General features: G+C 45.9%; 1 protein-coding gene across 2 annotated transcripts in view; it reads right to left on the bottom strand.

Moving 5' to 3' along the window:
* Nucleotides 1-24,732, bottom strand: part of LHFPL3 (LHFPL tetraspan subfamily member 3) — a 176,890-nt gene that overhangs the window by 60,094 nt on the left and 92,064 nt on the right. For both annotated transcript variants that reach the window (XM_075345179.1, XM_075345178.1), the window contains exon 2: nucleotides 23,851-24,087. In XM_075345179.1, coding sequence (XP_075201294.1) covers nucleotides 23,851-24,087 — 237 coding nt within the window. The remainder of the gene's footprint in view (nucleotides 1-23,850; nucleotides 24,088-24,732) is intronic.

The following is a 24,732-nucleotide window of genomic DNA, read 5'->3' on the forward strand; positions in this document are numbered from 1 at the left end:
TTTTCATTCATAGTTATGAGGTCTTCAATGTGAATCTACAATTTTTCATGAAAATAAAGAAAACTCTTTCAATGAGAATGTGTGTCCAAACTTTTGGCAAGGTCCTCCTCTACCTCATCACTCAGAAGAAGGATCCCGCCAAAAATGTATTGAACTGTTAGTCTTAGGAGCAGTGGATGCACTGAGCATAAGCCTGGGTCATTATAATATTCGGATCTCCACAGGAATAAAGATTTCTATACAAATGTGACCCATGCTCATAACTAGTGATGAGCGAGCACTATCATGCTCGGTACTTGTTAGTAGCAGTTGGATCCTCGGATGGGCGCTTCTCGAGCATCCGAGTATAATGGAAATCAATTGGGGAATCGAGCATTCCATGACTTCCATTATGTTTGGGTACTCGAGTTGTGTACATCCGAGCATCCAACTGCTACTAACAAGTACCGAGCACCCGGGCATGCATCACTACTTATAACTAGTTGGCACTACTTATGTTTTTGTCTTGATATCTTATAAATCATTGCGACCTTTCTATTACTTATGCACTTGTATCTTTTGATACTCATTCATGTTTTTTTGTGTGTTTTACACTACACTAAATTGTGGTCAGCACGAAGGTCAATATCTGGAAAGCCAAAGAATACATCAAAATAGTATTTTAGAGGGATTGTTTTAAGCTTTCCCTTAAAACGAAACCTACATCACCTCTAAAGCCTGCTTTACACGTTGCAATTTCACATACAATATCGTATGTGATTTGCAACGCCCCCATCGTATGTGTGGCACGTTCAATTTGTTGAACGTGCCGCACAAACGATTAACCCCCGTCACATGTTCTTACCTTCCATACGACCTCGATGTGGGCGGCGAACGTCCACTTCCTGGAGTGGGAGGGATGTTCGGCGTCACATCGACGTCCCACGGCAGCCGGCCAATAGAAGCGGAGGGGCGGAGCTGAGCGGGACGTAAACATCCCGCCCACCTCCTTCCTTCTGCATTGTGGGCCGGGAGCCGCAGGACGTAGGTAAGATCTGTTCATCGTTCCCAGGGAGTCACACACTGCAATGTGTGCTACCCCGGGTACGATGAACAATCTGACGTGCAATTCTAGAGAAAGGTACATTGTGTATGCGATGAACATTTTAACGTTCAATCGCACGTACCTGTCACACACTGCAATGTAACTTACAATATGTCGGCGGGGTCACGTCGTAAGTGACGCACATCCGGCATTGTAAGTTACATTGCAGCGTGTAAAGCAGGCTTAAAGGGGTGGTTCACCCATTTTTTTTATTTTCTGTAGGAGTTATACTTACCTTTCTAGGCGTCTTCTGCATTGGCTTCTGTTTCCATTTCTGGCACTGAGCGGCGCTATCCTGCACGCTCAGTGCCTGTCACATGACCCCCTGGAGCTGTGGCCGCCGGCATCCTCTGACGTACCGGCATTTCCGGGCTCTCAAACAAGACGGGTACGTCACAGGATGCCGGCGCCACTCAGATTGAGTGACAGGGCTGTGGGCGGTGACTACCGCACGTCACAGCTCAGCATCGAGGGGAGGATCCGGAGGAAGTCAGTGTGGAGCCGGAAGCGTCCTGCAGATGGAGAGGAACGGGGCGCCAGTGTGCAGTACAGGAAGGGGTTCTTCAGCTGAATCCCCCCCTGCACGTAAGTATGTGATCACACTGTCCACCCGCCCGCTCTGCTGCGATGTCAGGAGAGCGGCCGGTGTCGGGCAGTGTGATCTTCTGCTCCTCCCAGCAGCAAAACACTGGCAGGCCTGTCACCGCTGTGCTCTGCCATCTGTCCTGCTGCATGGGACCAACTGTCTGCACTCTGTCACCTGCACCACAAGTCACAGAGTGGAGACAGTTGGTGACAGAGCACCTCTGCCCCCCCCCTCTTCTTTCCCCACTCTTTCTCCCCCCTCTCTCTCTTCTCTCCCCCCTCTCTCTCTTCTCCCCCCCTCTCTCTTCTCCCCCCTCTCTCTTCTCCCCCCTCTCTCTCTTCTCCCCCCTCTCTCTCTCCTCCCCCCTCTCTCTCTCTTCTCCCCCCTCTCTCTCTTCTCCCCCCCTCTCTCTCTTCTCCCCCCCTCGCTCTCTTCTCCCCCCTCTCTCTCTTCTCCCCCCCTCGCTCTCTTCTCCCCCCCTCGCTCTCTTCTCCCCCCTCGCTCTCTTCTCCCCCCTCTCTCTATCTTCTCCCCCCTCTCTCTCTCTTCTCCCCCCTCTCTCTCTCTTCTCCCCCCTCTCTCTCTTCTCCCCCTCTCTCTCTTCTCCCCCCCGCTCTCTTCCCCCTTCCTCGCTCTCTTCTCCCCCCCCTCGCTCTCTTCTCCTCCCCCCTCTCTCCTCCCCCCTCTCTCTCCTCCCCCCTCTCTCTCTTCCCCCCTCTCTCTCTTCTCCCCCCTCTCTCTCTTCTCCCCCCTCACTCTCTTCTCCCCCCCCTCGCTCTCTTCTCCCCCCCTCGCTCTCTTCTCCCCCCCTCTCTCTCTTCTCCCCCCCTCTCTCTCTTCTCCCCCCCCTCTCTCTCTTCTCCCCCCCCTCGCTCTCTTCTCCCCCCTCGCTCTCTTCTCCCCCCCTCGCTCTCTTCTCCCCCCCTCGCTCTCTTCTCACACCCCTCGCTCTCTTCTCCCCCCCCTCGCTCTCTTCTCCCCCCCTCGCTCTCTTCTCCCCCCCTCGCTCTCTTCTCCCCCCCCTCGCTCTCTTCTCCCCCCCTCGCTCTCTTCTGCCCCCTCTCTCTCTCTTCTCCCCCCTCTCTCTCTCTTCTCCCCCCTCTCTCTCTTCTCCCCCCTCTCTCTCTTCTCCCCCCTCTCTCTCTCTTCTCCCCCTCTCTCTCTCTTCTCCCCCTCTCTCTCTCTTCTCCCCCTCTCTCTCTTCTCCCCCTCTCTCTCTCTTCTCCCCCCTCTCTCTCTTCTCCCCCCTCTCTCTCTTCTCCCCCTCTCTCTCTCTTCTCCCCCCCGCTCGCTCTCTTCTCCCCCCCGCCTCGCTCTCTTCTCCCCCCCCTCGCTCTCTTCTCCCCCCCGCTCGCTCTCTTCTCCCCCCCCGCTCGCTCTCTTCTCCCCCCGCTCGCTCTCTTCTCCCCCCCCGCTCGCTCTCTTTTCCTCGCTCTCTCCTGGCATGGTCAGTACAGAAATCTCTCCATCGTGGAGGGGTGAGAGGGAGTAATAAACATGGAGTCCCTACTGTGTCTGTGTATTTATTTCTAATAAAGTATTTTTCTCTGTGTGATGTCTTTTTTTTTTTTTTAAAACTCTTTGTTGGAGATTCTTAATGGCCAGGTTAAACTTGGCCTGACATTAAGAATCTCGGGCTTTATACCAGCTGGTAAAACATAGCTGGTATTAACCCCTTATTACCCAGCGTGCCACCTGCCACCAGGGCCACTGGAAGAGTTGGATACAGCGCCTGAAGATGGCGCTTCTATGAAAGCGCCATTTTCTGGGGTGGCTGCGGACTGCAATTCGCAGTGGGGGTGCCCAGAAAGCTTGGGCACCCTTCACTGTGGATTCCAATCCCCAGCTGCCTAGTTGTACCCGGCTGGACACTAAAATTAGGCGAAGCTCACGTCATTTTTTTTTTAAATTATTTCATGAAATAATTAAAAAAAAGGGCTTCTCTATATTTTTGTTTCCCAGCCGGGTACAACTAGGCAGCTGGGGGTTGGGGGCAGCCCGTAGCTGCCTGCTGTACCTGGCTAGCATGCAAAAATATGGCGTTTTTTTCTTAAAAACGTTTTCAGGGAAAAACCTTTATAAAAAAAAATGCTTCCCTGCATTTCTATTGCCAGTGAAAGTAACACCAAGCAGCGGGGGCTAGCAGCCAGTAGCTCCTTTGGTTACCCTTAGCAATAGAAAATGCAGCGGGAGCCCACAAACAATGTGATTTTTTTGTTTTTTTATTTTTAATGAATTTTTTTTTAAAAAAATCGTCATGGGCTTCGCCCATCGAGCACCAGAGCATTTTACTTCTCATTCATCCCAAGTAATCAGATGACTCCAGTGTCGGCCGATTACTTGTTCTGTGTCCCCCTGCATCCATCGCAGCGTGTACGGGCTGTGAGGTCAGCGGAGTGGAGACAGTGACATGCTCTGCTCTGACACGTAGTGTGCTGCATGTCACTATCTTTCTCCACTCTGGTACTTGTTGTGCAGGTGACCGGATGCTACATGTCACTAACTGTTTCCACTATGGGACTTGTTGTGCAGGTGAGAGTGTATACAGTTGGTACTATGCAGCAGAAATCACAGAGTGGGGCAGTTAGTGACATGTATCATCCGGTCACCTGCACAACAAGTCCCAGAGTGGATACAGTGACATGCAGCACACTATGTGTCAGAGCAGCGCATGTCACCAACTTGCTCTGCTCTGTCACCTGCGGTGCTGCATGTCACGTTTTTGCCGCGATTTGGTGCCTTTTTTGCTGCGTTTTTGCTCACTGCGTTTTTAATCAGTGCACAATGCCATTAAAGATTGTTGATGAAAAAAAAAAAAGTTCTGATGTCATTTCCTTATTCAAAATGTTCATTGTATGCAGGAGAGCAGACAGCAGCTGCAGAACTACAAGGCTCAGCATCCTGCATCCAGGACTGTATGCAGTTTTTTACCCAAAAAGAAAAAAAAAATGACATGGGCTTCGCCATATTTTTGTATGCTAGCCGGGTACAGCAGGCAGGTACGGGCTGCCCCCAACCCCCAGCTGCCTATTTGTACCCGGCTGGGAACCAAAAATATAGAGAAGCCCTTTTTTTTAATTATTTCATGAATTTCATGAAATAATTTTAAAAAAAAATGACGTGAGCTTCGCCTAATTTTAGTGTCCAGCCGGGTACAACTAGGCAGCTGGGGATTGGAATCCACAGTGAAGAGTGCCCAAGCTTTCTGGGCACCCCCACTGCGAATTGCAGTCCGCAGCCACCCCAGAAAATGGCGCTTTCATAGAAGCGCCATCTTCTGGAGCTGTATCCAACTCTTCCAGCTGCCCTGATGCCGGGTGGCTAGCTAGGTAATAATGGAGTTAGGGCTAGCTGTATATTATCAGCTAGCCCTAAGCCCGAAGTTCATGGTGTCACGCCAATATTAGACATGGCCACCATGAATTTCTAGTAATGATAAAAAAAAACAACACACAGAAAAATATTTTTATTAGAAATAAAACACAACAGAATTAGTGACTCCATCTTTATTGAAATAAACCCCCCTCCGCAGTAATCCTGGGTCAGGGTCCCGCGCCGTCCAATCAGGATCCAATATCATCTGATCGGTTTGCTGGAAGGCAAAGCGATCAGATGATGTGTCAGGTTAAACTACGTGAATCACATGACACATCAGCTGATTGTATAAAAGCCGATTATACAATCAGCTGATGCATCAGTGCAAAAAAAAAATAATAAATAAATACTCACGTCTGTGCTGATTACCGGTAGCTCCTGCAGCGGAGTCTGATCCTGGCCCATCGCTGCAGGAGCTGCCGGTAATCAGCTGATGAAGTCCCCTGACGGCAGGATCAGCTGATAGCCGGCCGAGCGCGAAGAAGCCGGCGACACTACGATCAGCTGATGCGTCAGGTGACTGCATCAGGTGATCCACGGCCAGGTCCTGCAAGCTTCGTGCGTGCCCCGGGGAGACTGCACACAGCCAGAGCGACGGGACCGGGAAAGGGGCTGGAAGCAGGCATGGCACCCGGACCCTGCAGACAGGTGAGTATGACATACACACACACATACACACTCACACACACACTGTATATATACACACATACACTGTATATACGCACACACACTGTATATACACATACACTGTATATACGCGCACACACACACTTTCTTCCCCTGGCTGTGTAGAGATGCTGCTGTCTGTATGATTGATCTCAGTGCATCCACAGGGAAGAGGCAGGGAGGAGGGTTTGGGTGGGAGCAGAGTGGGTGTATTAGACACAATGGGTGTGTTAGATAAGCCAGACACCGCCCTAGAGCCACAAAGAATTCTGGGACTTGTAGGAACTGAACACAGGAAGTCAGAGGAGAGATTAACCCCATCAGAGCTGGAGCCAGCAATGACCGTGTGCTGCTAGTGCACAATAAAAGCTAATTTTGCTGAAAAAACATAATAGATGTGTTGAGGGGCACATATTAGCAAGATTTATCAGAAAAAAAAAAAATCGGTTTTGGTAACTGGACAACTTCTTTAAGGTCATCAAGTTTCATGTTAACCTGTGACACTGTGAGCTGGTTCTCGACAACAGCTGGTATTTTCAGGGCACAATCCCACGGCGGTATAACTTGTCTGATGATGGCATTGCAATGCTCTGACTGGCCGTTGGCTCTCCTGAACCAAGTGTGACAACTGCACAGAAATACATTATGTGACACAGGTCAGGAGAGCAGCCAGTCAGAGCATTGTGATGCTATCATCGGATGAGTTATACAGCCATGTGACTGCGCCCTTAAGCTGAGAATCTCTTATTTTAAAACTATACGCACATAAAGAAAAATCCATCAGTCAACTTGAGTGGAATAGGAAGAAGTCGACCAGAGAACGCCTTAGATAAGTCAGCTGAGAAACATAGGGCCTGATTTATCATTTCTGATTTATTGAAGCCTTATCTTTTTTTTTGTCTTTTCTTTACATTGGTGTACAAGGTACATGAATTTGGCACAAAATAAAAAATGTTTTTTCTATTTTACTAGTTTTTTCAAATTTTTAGCATGATTTACTAAGGAAAAGTAAACAACCACAATGACAAATCGGAGACATAGCCCCTGGGCATCTTTTGAAGTTTGGGCAGCATGAATCTGATGATAGGTATCCTTCAAGTCCTTTATTATTGAAAGAAAAAAAAGAAAAAAATGCACAAAGCTGTTATCTATAAAGACCAGAACTATAAAACTAGCTCAATATTTAACTTTACAGTGCATGCCATTAAAAAAAAGCCAAAATTGCTAATTATCTGGACACGTCACCTTGAAAAAATTAAAAACTATTAAAACATCCTAAAATTATACCAAAAGAAATTACAGTTTGTCCCAGAAAAAAAAGCCACATACACCCCCATAGTCAAAATAATAAAGTTATTTAATAAACTATAAATCTTCAATACATATTTGGTATCACCGTGTTTATAACATCCAATTTTTAAAGTGAGCACGTGACTTATCCGACCCAGTGAGCACTATAAAAAACAGATTTCTGTTTTATGATGATGTATTTTGTAAGTTTTATGACTAAATTGCGGGGGGGGGGGGGAATGGCGTTAACATTTTTTCTTTTTTAAATGTTTAAAAAGTCTCAAAAGCCCCAAAATGTAAACAATAAAAACTACAGTTCATCATGCAAAAAATAAGCTGTTGAACTAAAAACAGGAAAGTCAAGACTCTTTCAATAACACAACACACCGAGATATTGGATTTTATTGTAAAAAGTGATATAATTTGAATAGACTATACATGTTCTATATAATCTTGTCCATATTAACCCACATTGTAACTTGATAATCTTATTTACCACTTTCCTCCAATAAACCACAGAAGAAAAAAAGTCAAACTGATGTTTTTATTTCACGTTGTTTCTGAAAAGGATAAAGTAATCAAAAACTATATCCCAAAACGCAACTATTAAAAACTGCAACTCAACTTTCAAAAATCAGCCCTCATACAGCTCCAACAGAAAAATAAAAATGTTTGTCTTCGGAATCTAGGAACGTAAAAATCAATTTGTTTTTTTATAAATTATTTTTATTGAGCAGGGTAAAATATAAATAAAACATTATAAATTTTGACTCACGGAAATAGGTAATGTTTCCCTTATGCTGCACAGGAAATGTAAAAATAAAATGAATCATACATGGGGGCAAAAAAAATCTAAAAATTGTAATTTTCACTTTTTGTGATCTGCTGCACAATTATATTTTGAAGACACCTTTTGGGTCAAATTGGAAATTTGATAAATGCCTTGAGGTGTATAATTTCCAGAATGGGGTTCCTTTGGGGCGAGTTTCTGCTGCACAAATACTAATGGGACTTTGCAAAAGCAATATGGCCACAGGAAACTATTCCAGCAAAATGTATTCTCCAGATGGTTTTCCTCCCCTTCACAGCCTCACAGTGTGCCCAAACAGGAGTGTACAACCAGATATAGGGTAGTTGCCATACTCCGGAGAAATTCAACAATAAATTCTAAAAGGTATTTTATTTTTATTTCTTTTTGTAGAAATGAAACATTTTGAGCTAAATCACCATAATATTGTAATAAACATCATTTTTAATTTTCACATGAGAATGGCAAAAAAAAAATAAATTGTAAAACGACTGTGGGGTAACAATATTCTAATTTTTGCTTTGGGTCACGCTTTTAGCTATTAATATACATTTTTATGATTTTTTTTTTACTTTCATAAAAAAAATCTCATTTTGCTGCCAAATGAAAATGCCTGGTTCCAAAAAGTGCTGAGGAGCATTTTGACAATGTGCCAGGTGTTTACTTTCAGAAAAGATATGGTCATTGTACCTATTATTTTTACTTTGTAATTTTAGATTTTATTTTTACATGTCAAAAGTGTGAAAATTGTCTTTGCTACCAGAAACACAAAGGCGCTGATTGATCAAAGCAATTTTCCCCATTTTTTGCCATAAATCATTCTGAAAAATGTTGTGACTTTTAAAGGGGGCTTTACACGCTACGATATCGTTAATGTTTTATCGTCGGGGTCACGTTGTTAGTGATGCAAATCCGGCGTCATTAACGATATCGCAGCGTGTGATACTTACCAGCGACCTTAAGCGACCTCAAAAATGGTGAAAATCATTCACCATGGAGAGGTCGTCCCAAAACCAAAAATCGGTAATGGTTGATTATCGATGTGGTCCGTTGCCCCTGCGGTAGCACACATCGCTGTGTGTGACACTGCAGGAGCGAGGAACGTCTCCTACCTGCCGCCGGCCGCAATGCGAAAGGAAAGAGGTAGGCGGGATGTTACGTCCCGGTCATCTCCGCCCCTCTGCTTTGATTTGCCGGCCGCTTAGTGACGTCGCGGTGACTTCGCTGTGATGCCGAACGTCCCTCCCCCTTGAGGGAGGGATTGTTCGGCAGTGACAGCAACGCCGCCGACCAGGTAAGTGCGTGTGACGCTGCCATAGCAATAATGTTCGCTGCGGCAGAGATCACACGAAATCGCATGCACAACGGGGGCGGGTGCTTACACGCTCGATATCGCTAGCAATTGCGCTCGATATCGCTAGCAATTGCTAGCGATGTCGTAGCGTGTAAAGCCCGCTTTAGAGTTTGTACACCAGCTCTGCAAAAATAGGCGAAGCTGGGGTGGGATGGGGGCATGTCTGACACCACAGCTCATCTAATTCATGATGAGCTGTGGAATTAGTTTTACCAGAAATCTGTCACAAAGAAGGTTTTGCAGGCATTGCCAACTGTCATGGCGTCAACAGAATCTGGGGAAGTTTCCCTGATGTCTGATCAGCACAGGGTGACTCGGGCTTCAATGTACAGACCTGTGGTTCATGGGCAGGCTAGCAAGAGTTAATCTACTGAGTTGCTTGTTAGTCTCCTTGATCACATGCTATGAGTGAGCCAGTCATGTTCGCTCTCCTCCTATATATGCTGGCAGCACTGTTCTTATGATGCCAGCTATAGCTTGACTATACCTGGACTGGAGAGGTAGATTTATCCAGGCTTACTGGTGGATGTGATATTATTGTTGTGTGCGGTTGTTGTTTATTATTGTTGTCCTTTTGTTGCTGCATTACTTCTCTTGTTTCTCCCTTTAGTTTCTTAATGTTTATTCCTGAAAGTGTGAATTGTGACTGAGTTACTGTTCCCCCTGTCGATCTCATCTGTGTTTCCATCACACTCCTGCCCCTTCCTTCTCTGGGGAATGGGGTAACAGATCGGCTTTACTCAGGGGTATAGTAAGGCACTGGTCTCCAGCATCTGCACTATTAGGGGTAATCTTGAGACTAGGGATAGCCGAGGGTCCCCAAGCATGAGGTACAGCATAAAAGTCTCTTGTCCTTCGCTATTCCATAGTCACATAACGACAAAATCTTACTCCAATCTGGAACTGGTGTAAGATTTGTGGCAAGGTGTACGCCACTTGTGTAGCTCTTAATAAATCAGGAGCGTCTGACTCCACCACATTCCCTTATCAACACAGGCATGAAAATCAACGGTCTTGATGAATCAGGGACAAAATATAAAAAACACCCTAGCAACACTTTAGAATCCATTATTAAGGACAGATATAGTCTTGGTTAATAATAATCACATAACCGCAAAGTATCATATGAACTTGGGAGAGTCTTTTGCCCAGAGAGGAACCATTTGCCTATATTAATAATTAACCAAACTGTTATAGAGGTGCAAATTGGATTCATGGTTTTGGAGATTTGTTAATGTTTACACATTCTTTTTTTAAATCAGATACATTTTTATTGCATTCTAAAACTTTCATAAAAATAACAACAAATTGTGAGGGTAGTCCTCACACATACTCCCCCATCCCCCCTCTTCCGGTCGACAGTCTCACCCCGCCACTCTCTACATCCCTCTTTATTCACCTAATGACCTGCCCTCCTTATTTCTCAGCCACTGCGATCTTTCCTTTCCTACCTATGGTCTAAATATCCTATCTTTCAGTAGATCAAATGACGCTAATCCTGGAAAGTCCGGCCACTTGCTCCAGATCTTCTCATATTGAGTTCTCCTTCCCCTTTTAATATAAACATTTTTCTCCATATAAATAATATAATTCACTTTTTCAACAAATTCCTTACGTGTCGGTGCTTTTTCAGATAGCCAATACAAGGCAATGAGTTTCCTTGCTGCATACAACAATCGTGCCACTGCAAGTTTCTCTCGTTCATCCACCCCCACATAGCCCAGCACACACACCAGCGGGTTTCTGGGTAGGTCCACTTGCATCACTGATTGAATTAAATTTAACACTGTGATCCAGAACCCTTGTAAACACGGGCATTCCCACAACATGTGAATGATCCCTGCTTCTTCCACAGTACATTTTGGGCACTTGGAATCTGTTCCCCCTCCCACTTTCTTCATCCACACGGGGGTCCTATATACTCTGTATATAACATATAATTGCCGTTTCGCTTCGCTCAGAGATATTTTGATGACATATTGCAAAATAGATTCCCATTTCTCCTCCCCAATTTCTCCCAAATCTTCCACCCACCTTGCATATGCCCCAATTTGTTGCCTCCCAACAGACATGGACAGAAGTCCCCCATAGACCATCGATATACATCCTGCTGTCCCTCTCTGCGTCCCTAATATATTAATTACACTATCTGATTGTATAACAATTGGTGTTATTCTGTTCTGCGATTCAAATGCGTGACGTAGCTGCAGGTATTTATAAAACACTAGAAGGTGGCCCGATTCTACGCATCGGGTATTCTAGAATTTACGTATTGTGTAGTTCATGTATGATTTTTGTTATATATATAGATGTTGTTGTGTGTACTTACCAAGTGTTTGTGTAGGGCGCTGTACATGTTCTGGGTGTTGTCTGGGTGTGGCGGGGGGTGAAAGCGGTGTTGTATGTGTGTTGCGTGTGTTGCGTTGTTTGTGGAGCGCTGTGTGTTTGTAGCGTTGTGTGTGTGTGTGTGTTGCGCAGTTTGTGTGTGTGTGGTGTGTTTTGGGGGGAGGTATATTTTGTGCAATGTGTGTGTTGTGCGGTATCTGCATATATTTGTGTGTGCCGCGTTGTTTGTGTGTTGGGTGTTGTGTGTGTGCAGCGTTGTCTGTGTGTGTGGGTGTCTGTGTAGGGCAGTTGTTTGTGGTTCCCAGTGTGTGTGTGTAGTGTGTTGTGCAGTGCGCGCGCGTGTGTGTGTGTTGGGGGGAGGTGTGCACTTCCCATCGTGTTCCATCCCCCATGCAGCGCACTCCCCATCGTACTCCATCCACCATGCAGCGCACTCCCCATCGTGCTCCATCCCCTATGCTACGCACCCCCCATCGTGCTCCATCTCCCATGCTGCGCACTCCCAAACGTGCTCCATCCGCCATGCTGAGGACTCCCAAACGTGCTCCATCCACCATGCTGCGCACTCCCAAACGTACTCCATCCGCCATGCTGCGCACTCCCAAACGTGCTCCATCCGTCATACTCCGCACTCCCCATCGTGCTCCATCCGCCATGCTGCGCACTCCCCATCGTGCTCCATCCGCCATGCTGCGCACTCCCAAACGTGCTCCACCCGCCATGCTGCGCACTCCCAAACGTGCTCCATCCGCCATGTTGCGCACTCCCAAACGTGCTCCATCCGCCATGCTGCGCACTCCCAAACGTGGTCCATCCGCCATGCTGCGCACTCCCAAATGTGCTCCATCCGCCATACTCCGCACTCCCAAACGTGCTCCATCCGCCATGCTGCGCACTCCCAAACGTGCTCCATCCGCCATGCTGCGCACTCCCAAACGTGCTCCATCCGCCATGCTGCACACTCCCAAACGTGGTCCATCCGCCATGCTGCGCACTCCCAAACGTGCTCCATCCGCCATGCTGCGCACTCCCAAACGTGCTCCATCCGCCATGCTGCGCACTCCCAAACGTGCTCCATCCGCCATGCTGCGTACTCCCAAACGTGCTCCATCCCCCATGCTGCGCACCCCCATCGTGCTCCATCCCCCATGCTGCACCAGCATCAGCCTCTCTACCCGCAGCATCAGCTTCCCTGCCCGCAGCATCAGCCTCTCTCCTCCCAGCATCAGCCTCTCTACCCGCAGCATCAGCCTCTCTCCTCCCAGCATCAGCCTCTCTGTCCCCAGCATCAGCCTCTCTGTCCCCAGCATCAGCCTCTCTCCTCCCAGCATCAGCCTCTCTCCTCCCAGCATCAGCCTTTTCTGTCCCCAGCATCAGCCTCTCTCCTCCCAGCATCAGCCTTTTCTGTCCCTAGCATCAGCCTCTCTCCTCCCAGCATCACCCTCTCTCCTCCCAGCCTACCCCAGCCTCAGCCTCCCCCAGCATCAGCCTCTCTCCTCCCAGCATCAGTCTCTCTCCTCCCAGCATCAGCCTCTCTCCTCACAGCATCAGCCTTTTCGGTGCCCAGCATCAGCCTCTCTCCTCCCAGCCTACCCCAGCCTCAGCCTCCCCCAGCATCAGCCTCTCTTCTCTCAGCCTCCCCATCCCAGCCTTCCCCAGGATCAGCCTCTCTCCTCCCAGCCTCCTCCAGCACGCCGTGCTCCTCTGCCGATACTCACAGATCCGATCGCATACACTCACACACACCCGATCGCATACACTCACGCACACACACATTGACGATATTGCACATAAGCGCTCACACTCACAACATCCGGAGATACCACATGCTTCTGGCCATGTGATCATCCGGCAGGTCCTGGAAGCTCACAGCACAGTATCGCCGCCGAGAAGCAAGCGATATCCCAGGATGTTGTGAGTGTGTGGATGCGATGTGATGTGTGTGTGAGGTGTGTGTGAGAGTGAGTGTGATCTGATGTGTGTGTGTGTATGTGTGTGCTGTTATGTGTGTGCGTGTGTGTGTGTATGTTCCGCCGCTGCAGGACCTTGATGCGCTGGTAACTATGCTACCATGGTTACCAGCGTATCTCGTCCCCCGCTCGCATGGGAGCCCACACCAGCATACGCCGGCCAGCCCCAGCAATGCGAGGGTATGTGTCGGCTGGTTTGGCGGCGTACGCTGATGTGGGCTCCCGGGGGTACAGTACTCACCTGGGAGTCGTGGCTCCGTGACCGTGTCGGTTCGGGGAATGCGTGGGGGGGGGCGGGGCCAGAGCTAGCGTGCATTGCGTGAGGGGGGCGGGGCGTGGCCCAGTTGCCAATGCCTGCAGGGTGCCGGGGCGAGAGGCCAATCTGTGGGGGGGCGGAGCCTGGGCGAGCGGCTGGCCAATCCGTGTGGGGGCGCAGCCTGGGCGAGCGGCCAATCCGTGCGGGGGGGCGGGGCCATGGCGAGCCCAGCGGCCAATCAGCTTTGTGTCACCGTAAGGACACAATTTTGGAGCAAGACAGACAGACAGACAGACAGACAGAATAAGGCAATTATATATATAGATACTATTTCCCAGTGGGAAGTCTTTTAGCAGTACTTCAAAAGTCTTAAATATGTTTCCATCCATTACTTGGGAGAGGTACCAGATACCAATTCTCTTCCATTACCCAAATTCTTTAAGGGATAAAAATTCCGGAATGTTGGGGTTGTCCCACATGGGGGTATATCTAGTGAACCCGGTTACCTGGGTTCACTAGATAGGATATGATGCAGAGTGTGGACGAAACTTTCCCGCCTCCAGACTTGCCAGCAGAGGACCTTTTCCGGTCACATACTGTAGTATTTTCCCCGCCGACGTCTCCAAACCTGTCACACCCCATCCCACCATGTGTTGACTCTGGGCAGCTAAGTAATAGCACCAAGGATTAGGTAGAGCCAGTCCCCCTTCGTCTTTCGGTCTCTGTAAATCTTCTAACCTCATCCGTGGGCGCTTCCTTCCCCAGATTAAGTCTCGGAAAATAGAATTTATTTTATAAAACCTATTTTGTGGTAGCCACACCGGGGCGTTATGGACCACATAGAGCAGTTGGGGCATTAGTATCATTTTAGCTAAGTTGACTCTCCCCACCACTGTAAGGTACAGTTTGGACCAGGCCAGAATCCTTTGTTTGAACTTAAGTAAAAGGAGGGCGAGATTAAGACGTTCATACTCAGTCAGTTTATTGGATATCATAATTCCCAGATACTTAAACTCTGACACCACTTGAACCGGAGGACAAGTCACCACCAGTTTGGAGGGCATTTCATCTAAAGGCATCAAAACAGATTTGTCCCAATTGATCGTGAGCCCTGATATTCTTCCAAAGTTAGATATGACCCTCATTACCGCCTCCAAGGAACTCCCTGCATCTCCCAGAAACAATAATAAATCGTCCGCATATAAGGCCACTTTCTCCTCCACACTCCCATATCTGTAACCCACTACACCAGGATCCCGGTGCATCACCGCCGCCAGTGGTTCGATAGCGATAGCAAACAACAGGGGTGACAGTGGGAACTCCTGCTTGTGCCCCTATAGAGAGAAAAATCTATCTGACATGCTGCCATTCGAGCTAATTCTTACCGTAGGAGCAGAGTACTACAGCTGCACCCACCTAACATATACCTCCCCAAACCCCATTGATCGCATCGTAGCCCATAGGTACCCCCACTCTACGCTGTCAAAAGCTTTGGCCACATCTAAGGAGAGAATAACCCACCGCCCCTTATTTTACACCAGTATCTGCATATTCAGGTACAGTCTCCTAAGGTTAGTTGCCGTGGATTAATTAGCTTAATGCGTCCCGCCATATGATTAGCTGAAAAATTCTCGCTCTCCCAGAGCTCCTTAGTAGGCCAAATGAGACTGTCAACCGGCCCACCCTCCCCCTACCCCCCCAATATAAACACCCCCCCAACAATAAATATAGTAACACATCGTTGCCACCAGTCCCCTTTGTATCAGGGACGGAGGGCATATGTTTGCCTTGGAAAGTCTGCCAGATACCGTGTCCATCTTTTGTCGCGTTTCCTCATTTACGACGGACAGAGCCCAATCAACTATCAATAACACCAGAACCAGGACCTCCAGAAGGAGGGGCGGTACCCGCCTGTTTGTCGTGCACAGTATCCTGCTGTCCATCTGATCAGTATTGCAGTCCTGCCATATTCTCGCAATGCCCCCTTTTTTGTCTTTTAATATTAAGGGGGGAAGAACAAAAGCAAGTTATGGGAAAGAAGAAAAAAAAAAAAAAGGGGGGGGGAGGGGAAGTGGGTAAACAAAGAAGAGAAGAAGAGAAAAGTAGTATAAGAAGAAGAAATAGGGTAGAATAAGAGGAGAGAGGGGAGAAAAATGAAAACAACAAAAAAAAAAAAAAGGGGGGGGGGGGAAATAATAATTAATTCAGTATTTATGCATTGCAAGTCCAGTATGAGTTGGAAAGTCCCTCTCCATAGCCAGGATGACATTTCATCCCATCCTCAGTGGTGTTTGCAGACCCCTTTCCTCTAGAGTCCATTAAATGTAGATTTAAATTTAAATTGCCAGGGAAAACAAAAAAAAAATATTTTCTTTTTCCTTTTTTTTTATAAATTTTCAAACAGGAACTCCTCCCCGGCAACAAAAACATATTATTCTTCCTCTACACCACTGCATGCGATGAGAGGTAGGGTGTCCCCAAAAGTCAGTCTCCAGCTTCCCCTTCACGACCTTCCCGCCGCAAGCGTTGTTCATTGCCATCCAGCCATCTTAGCACTTCCTTAGGATCCAGGAAAAACTGTTCCTCCCGCTACCACTCTGAGTTTCGCCGGGTACATCATGGAGTATACCAGATTTAGTTGTCTCAGCCTTCTCTTGATGTCAATGAACTTGGCTCTTTGCTTTTGCACTTCTATGGAGTAGACTGGAAAAATGGATATCTTGGAGCCATTGATGATCAAGTCCGGGTGTCCTTTGGCATGCTTCAGGATATTATCCCTGGGTCTGTAGTGCAGTATTTTGGCCAGGACAGGTCGCGGTGGGTGTCCAGGAGGCAGGGGGCGGGTGGGAACCCTATGGGCTCTTTCCACCGCATATATAGGGGTGAGATGCTCAGATCCAATTTTACTTTTCAGCCATTCCTCAAAAAATTCAGTTGGGGATGTACCTTCCACTTTCTCTGGGACGCCAATTAATCTCAGGTTGTTACGCCTTGATCTATTTTCAAGGTCATCTGTTTTTGCTAGGAGTGCTGCTATTTGCTGTGCTGCACGCTGCCCGTATCTGTCAGATCCTGCCATGCGGTCCTCCATGATACTGACTCTCTGCTCAACTTCTCCTGTTCTCTCTTTCACTTCATGAAGCTTGTGCCGCATGGATGCCATGACTTCCTTGAGGCTCCCCAGCTGTTGGGTCACCTCAGTAATAGATGCTCTGCATAGCATTACTGCTGTGAGGATGTCTCTCAGTGTGGGCTCTTCAGGGATATTCTCTGTGCCTGTCAACTCCCCTAGCTGTGCTGCCTGAGATCTGGGATCTGTCTCTCCCATGCAGCAGGCCTGAACTCCATCAACTCCCTCGCTTTTCTCCCCCCTCCCCCTTCCTTCACTCAGCACCATGCTGTCTGCAAAATCCCGGATTAATCTGCAGCTCACCTCTCACTGTCTCTCTGTGATGGCCACTGTTCTCCTGCCTGGCAAAACGCTCCAGCCGTGTTGCAGCCTGTCTTCTGATCTCCTCAGCGCCTGCACCATTATCTTTTCTCTGCTCGATGCTGCCCACGGCACCATCTTGATTCTGCTTCTCCACTTCTCCCACCGGCATTTTCGGCCCCCTCCTTGTCATATCTGTGCCAGTAAGCACTGCAATCAAGTCAGGGGGGTCAGAGGGTCGTTCAGCTGCAGCCTGTGTCTTCTGAGAGAGTGTTTTCGGGCTTCTTCCCTAGGTATTTCCTAGATGCTTGGCAGGAGCTACATGATCTGGTTCCACTCACATACTGAGCTAGGCCACGCCCCCAATGTTTACACATTCTTAATGTACTGTATAATATTGGCTATACATCTATGACAGTGATCTGAGATACCCTTAAAGGCCTTAATAGAGGATGGATAGAGGCCTACAGTTGAAGGCAGAAACAAGCACAAAAGAAAGTATTTAGTCAGGATAAATCTCTGGTAAAGAGAATTGGTTGAGTCTTGAAGACTGGATGACAAGTGGGGAATATTATAATAAGGAATGTTTCTCTCCTCCAATGTAAAACACTAAATTAACTCAGCATCTATAAATTAGAAACTGTCCTAGTTGCACAGATATATATATATTATATCAATTTAGAATTTATAACATTCAATAATACAAAATATAGACCATACAGTATGAGGAGCAATGTGACTTGGATAATAAATAATAATCTTTTTTCATTTTGTGCCAACATATTATATAAAAAAAATGCAGCCACTGGTATGGTATATATAATTAGAAGGACCAGAAATTACAGCAATAATACCTAAAATGTAACTTTTATTAATAATTCCTCTAAAAATAGGGAAGGGTTCACCTTGCCTATGCATAAAATTCAGAATATTGCGAAAACCTCTACAGAACCTGAGGAACTGGCAAATCCTATAACCACACAAATACACCTACAGTATGATTGGTGCTGGCAAAAATAAGCAGATTTAACCGAAATGGTCAAAATAGTTGTTCAACTAGATCCCATTGAAATTAGGATAATGGCGCTATTTCACTATAGTGACTACACACCCACAGGTATGTGACTAGGATGCTGCACATTCGGTTAAACAATACAACATAAACCAGGGATTCAAAAAAGCCAAGTTGTTGACATCATTCATCAGGGGAGTCAAATGAGGAGATAACCTCTACTGGGTAAATCAAGCGGTGACAGCAACAATTCTTATAAGCTGTGACAGCTTATAAGAATTGTTGCTGTCACCGCTTGATTTACCCAGTAGAGGTTATCTCCTCATTTGACTCCCCTGATGAATGATGTATAGGAAACGCGTCGGGAGAAGGAGATTCTGGGAGAGGACAGCTAGTCCGTTCATAAGGGGTCCAGGACCTGTTTGATGAGGGTCTGCTGTGGATGCGCCGAATATGAGGACTTACTGACCATTTATGGGAGACAAGACACCAGCAATTGGGTGAGATTGTTCCCTATCAGATACAACCAGGTCAACAACTTGGCTTTTTTGAATCCCTAGTTTATGTTGTATTGTTTAACCGAATGTGCAGCATCCTAGTCACATACCTGTGGGTGTGTAGTCACTATAGTGAAATAGCGCCATTATCCTAATTTCAATGGGATCTAGTTGAACAACTATTTTGACCATTTCGGTTAAATCTGCTTATTTTTGCCAGCACCAATCATACTGTAGGTGTATTTGTGTGGTTATAGGATTTGCCAGTTCCTCAGGTTCTGTAGAGGTTCTCGCAATATTCTGAATTTTATGCATAGGCAAGGTGAACCCTTCCCTATTTTTAGAGGAATTATTAATAAAAGTTACATTTTAGGTATTATTGCTGTAATTTCTGGTCCAACATATTATATAGCAGTTTACAAATCAGAGGATACATGTACAAATAATATTAAACATTACAGATAACCAGAAAGAATATTATTAGATTGGTTTGAGTTTTATATTATACCCCACAGCCCTACTTAATATGAATGACATATAGCTAACTCCTTTATACGGTACCTCTAGCAAGTAATAGAAATAAGAGGAAAAATATATTTTTTTCTTCAAGAAATATGGAATTAAAGGATGACTACTGAGGCTAGAGATTGGCTGGAGCGATCACGAGTTGTGGAAACCACCATCAGCGGGAAGACAGGGCTGAGGAGAGGAATCGCTTACCTCTCCGTGGCGATCGGGTCCCTGTAATGCGATCACAGGGACCTGATCACTGCCATGGCAACCCTGGGTCGTCACCATGATGACCCCGGGTTACTGAGCTACCGATTGCCTCATAGACCATGTCGGATGCATGGTGTGTGAGGCGAAGTGTCAGAGCTGCGAGTGCAGACCCGACAGATATAATCCACTGCCGTGATCGAACACTGCAGTGGATTATATCAGTAATCAGATGCAGAAAGAAATGCAGAAAGAATTGACATGCTGCCACTTTTTTTTGCACCAAAATCTGCAAGGAAAAAATCTGCAACATGCGCACAGCACATCAGGATTCTCCTATACTTTGCTGGGATGTGTTTTTCCTTGCAGTATTGATCAATCTGCAAGAAAATCAAAGCAAAAACACAGCGTGGGCACACAGCCTAACAATTTCTAATTTATTTATCAGACTTTAATTTGTTTCTGCAGTATGTGCACAAAATGGAATTTTGTGAACAATTATGTAAATAAATAGCTATATAAAACACACGTGCTGGAATAGTCAACAGACTGCAATTAATAAGAAAAACAAGTTTGCACTTTGCCATTCACATTCTTCCAAATAAATCAAAATGTTAATAATAATGGTAAATGGTCAGAAAAAAATAAATAAATGTAAATATATAATAATTGATGAAATGAAGATGTGGGAGATATCACTGAGGATATTTGGACAAGTGTTTCAGAATTAATAACACATCTCTTCACTGATCCTTCACAAATAGTACTACTTGCCAGTAATGACAGAAGATATATTTTGCTTTTTCTCCCTTTTGCACCGAAATGCTGCAGATTACAGCAAAGAAAATGAGATTTCTGAAATCCGTAGCAGATTTGAAGCAGTTTCAAGTCTGCAGTATGTCAATTACCATTTTTTACCCCTTGAAATGAAGATGTTAAGAAAAAAACCCAAAACATTAAAACCCATGCAAAGAATTATCAAAAATGGGCATATTTTTTGCGGTCTTTTCTGCCAAGAGATGCATTTTTGGTGCAGAAATTTTTGCTGCAAATACTTAATGTGTGCATATACCCACAAGCAGGATTTAGGAGTCTAATAGTTAATTTATCATAATGTAACAATACAATTCCACGTGATATAATGTAAAATAAAATATTGTATATATATATATATATATATATACACACAGTATATCAAAACAACATCTTTATTTTAAGAAACGTCCACTGTAAGTTTTATAGAATAAATCTACCGTATTTTTCGGATTATAAGACGCACTTTTCCTCCTACAAATTTGGGAGGAAAATGAGGGGTGCGTCTTATAAGCCAAATGTAGCTTACTGGTAGGTGGTGGAGAGGGGTCGTAGGAAGCAGGGGCTATGTGCTGGGGAGGCTGCTGCTGGAGATGTAAGTGGTGAGACAGGGGCCATCCTTAGGTCGGCGGTGAGGGCTTCAAATAATGGCGCACGGAGTCGGCACGTGTGCAAATGGATCAATCTGCGCACACGCCAACTCCTGGCGCCATTTCATTGAAGCCCGCACCGCCGCCCTAAGGATGGCCACTGCCTTACCGCTCACAGCACAGCGGCCCCCAGCACAGCGCCAGCAGCGGCACCCCAGCACAGTAGCAGCAGCCCCAGCACATCAGCTAGCAGCAGTTTCTGGATCTTCCCTGCCTCAAACCGCCCACAGCGAGCATCTGACACACCTGCAGCACTCTCCTGCTCCATCACCCTGCTCCTACACTCTGCCTACTGTGACCTCGCTCCACCACCTCTGCCGCCCATCCTCCAGTAAGACACCACCGGATTATAAGAAGGACGCAATTTTTTTTTCCCCTCTAAATTTGGGGTGCGTCTTATAATCCAGTGAGTCTTATAAACCGCAAAATATGGTATTTCTTTTTGTTTCCTAGAGCATAAAATCACTCTAGGGAGCAACTCTGAATTTTAATGGGTAGCGCCAATGCCCATCTTACTCTTCTTACTAATAATGAGTTATGACTAGAGATGAGTGAACCTGAGGTTCGGTGTTCGTACCAAACACAGACTTTACAAATAAATTAAAGTTTGTGTTCAGGTGCACGTGCTTTACGTAGGAAAACCACTTGTGAGAGCATCGCTGTGCTCGGGTACGCTCGGTGCTGAGCCCAGTGCGAGCTGCTTGCATTGTTTGAATGGTTCGCACTGGGGGTAACAACAGCATGATCAGATGTAGTGTGCACCAAACAAAAAAATAAAGGAAATGCCCCGTCCGGCTGCTCCTGGAAGTGATCTGTATTTAATGGCTGGCTGCATGTGGGCGGAGACCCAATCTGCCAATCAGTGATTCCAATTGGAGTTCAGGTTAAGTACGAATCCCAAAACGAACTTTATATGAACCCACCGAACCGAACTTCCACAGGTTCGCTCATCTATACTTATGATTAAGAAACTAGGAGATAGGGTTGGAAACAGCCTCCAAACATTTCTTGTTCTTTTTGTTTTTAATACCATGGATTAAATGTTATCACACTAAGTGTTCCTTTTTTTTTTTTATAACTTTTACATCTGTGCTAATCATCCTCTTTATAAATACCATAACATTAGAGCAAAATAAAAAGGCCCATATCTCTGAAGCCATGTGATGGATTTAAAACAAACAAATAAAATAAACCAAACAAAACATGGTATACATGAATAACACCAATATAACACCGGCCCACGTCGTTTGTGCGTCACGGACAAATCGCTGCCCGTGGCGGACAAAATTGCTAGTACCCGTCACACATACTTACCTTCCTAACAACGTCGCTGTGGCCGGCGAACAGCCTCTTTTCTAAGGGGGCGGTTCGTGCGGCGTCACAGCGACGTCACACAGCATGCATCCAATAGAAGTGGAAGGGCGGAGAGCAGCCGCATGAAAGTCACGCCCAACTCGTTACAGGAGGACGCAGGTACGGTGTTGTTCGTCGTTCCTGGGGTGTCACACGTAGCGATGTGTGCTGCCTCAGGAACAACGAACAACCTGCGTCCAAAATCAGCAGCGATATTTGGGAAATGGACGACGTGTCAACAATCAACGATTTGGTGAGTATTTTGCATCGTTAGCGGTCACTCGTACGTGTCGCACGCAACGACATCGCTAACGAGGCCGGATGTGCGTCACGAATTCCGTGACCCCAACGACATCTCGTTAGCGATGTCATTGCGTGTAAAGCGGCCTTTAGGAGTGGAATAAATTAAGAGCTAAAACTGGCCATTTTTTACCTGGAGACAGGCCTTATTTAAGATTTTTACATTTTATTTAAAGCAAACAAGCCTATTTATTATAGCAGAAATCCTTTTCTTGCCCTTTTACATTATACTCTATTGCATTATAAATGCATTATTGCTGTAAAAATACATCACTTATGCAATTCAGTTCAACTCAGCTGTACTTGGTGAAATAACTGCAGGGCTAATATATAACTTCAACTAATAAATAAACAGGGGCACTCTGAAATGCTATGGAATGCAAACAATGAATATAGGAATAAAGGGATATGAACATGCATTACTGCTAAGGTAAAGCTGTAAAAACATAAAAAAAATTGAGATATTTGGCATAGAAAAAAAAACAGTTTTATTTGAGCCCAGTAGCCACGTCACGGCGTATCTCTTTACTAGGTTCCTACCTAAGTAAATGTCTCTCTAGTATACACGTTATGTTTAGTATGCATCTGTTCAGACTTGCAGGTTAGGAAGTGCCATCAGTTTTGTTATTTAGATTATAGGGCCATGGCTTCTGACATGTTTTTTCTTAGCAGTAATGCATGTTTATATTCCTATATTCATTGTTTGCATCCATTAGCATTTCAGAGTGCCATTGCTATTAGTATACTGTATGTTATGTTCAGTATGCATCTGTTCAGACTTGCAGGTTAAGGCTGCAGCCACATGGGCATTAATGCAAGTCAATCGCATGACACTCGGCTCCCGCTCTGCTTGAGCGTAAGCCGAGTGTCATGCGACTGTCATGCCACTGTGCTACGATCATGCGATCACAGCACATCATCCGCGGAGGAGGGGGTATGCGCTGCGGAGGAGAGGGAGTAAGCAATCTCCCCATTGTTAGCTGATTACACTGGTGTGATGTGAGTGCAATGCGATATTTCTCTTGCACCCATGGACTTGTATGGGTGAGAGTGAAAACGAATTGGATTCCACCCGCAGTATACTGCAATTGTTATCTTGCTCTGATTAGGGCTGAGAAAATAATCGCTCATGGGAGCGGCCCCATAGAGTAACATGGGTGTGGGTGTTTTCCTCGCAGTGTGTGCCTACCCTAAGAAGTGCCATAATTTCTGTTATTTAACTTTTAACTTCATTAATGATTAAAAAAAAAAGATATTCTGGTGTGGAAAATAACAGTGCCCTTTGTTAGATTGTCCCTTAGTACATGTTGAATACTCCTATTTTATAATGAAATGACACTTACCTTTTGTTTCAAGTTTGAGCTGCTCAGCCATTAAGGTGTCCAATCTGTTACCTAGCACAAAGGCCAGAAAAGATAAGATGAGAGCGTCCAAAATTCCAATGATTGCCAAAATGTATGCCCAACGCACTGAACAGGCACCAAGGGAATACTTGTCGGTCTTTTCACCACACATACGCTTGACTTCATCTGCATCCCAACCATCAGGAAATATCATACAACCAAGTACAAGGCAGGCAGCTAGGGAAAAAGAAATAATCACGTTACTAAGGCATGTAACAAGTGAAAAACACACAAATTATTATAATACTACAATTTTGACATTTAAAGGGTTATTGCCAGCCTTCTATTATTGGATCATAAAAACAAGCACATTTGTAATTTACTGTTTAGTAAAATTTGTATCCATCTTTAAGATAATAATACTACTTTTCTTTTTAACTTGTTGCCTTGGAAACCGAGTGAGACTGAACATGCAAAGTGCTTACAAGCTCTTTTCTAGTGAGCTTTGAAGCTGGCAAGAATAGTGGAAGCTCCTGAAACACCACTCCAGTGTTTTGTTTTTTCATCACTGAATGGTGCTTTAAAGCTAAGTCCCCTGTCGCTGGTCTTAAGGGCACTTTACACGCTGCGATATCGCTATCGATATTGCTATCGAAAATACCCGCCCCCGTCGGTTGTGCGTCACGGGCAAATCGCTGCCCGTGGCGCACAACATCGCTTACACCCGTCACACGGATTTACCTTCCCTGCGACATCACTGTGACCAGCGAACTGCCTCATTTCTAAGGGGGCGGTTCGTGCGGTGTCACAGCGACGTCACATGGCAATCGTCCAATAGAAGCGGAGGGGCGGAGATGAGCGGGTGGAATATCCCGCCCATCT

Source organism: Anomaloglossus baeobatrachus, chromosome 4, assembly GCF_048569485.1.
Source record: "Anomaloglossus baeobatrachus isolate aAnoBae1 chromosome 4, aAnoBae1.hap1, whole genome shotgun sequence".
NCBI classification, from domain to species: Eukaryota; Metazoa; Chordata; class Amphibia; order Anura; family Aromobatidae; genus Anomaloglossus; species Anomaloglossus baeobatrachus.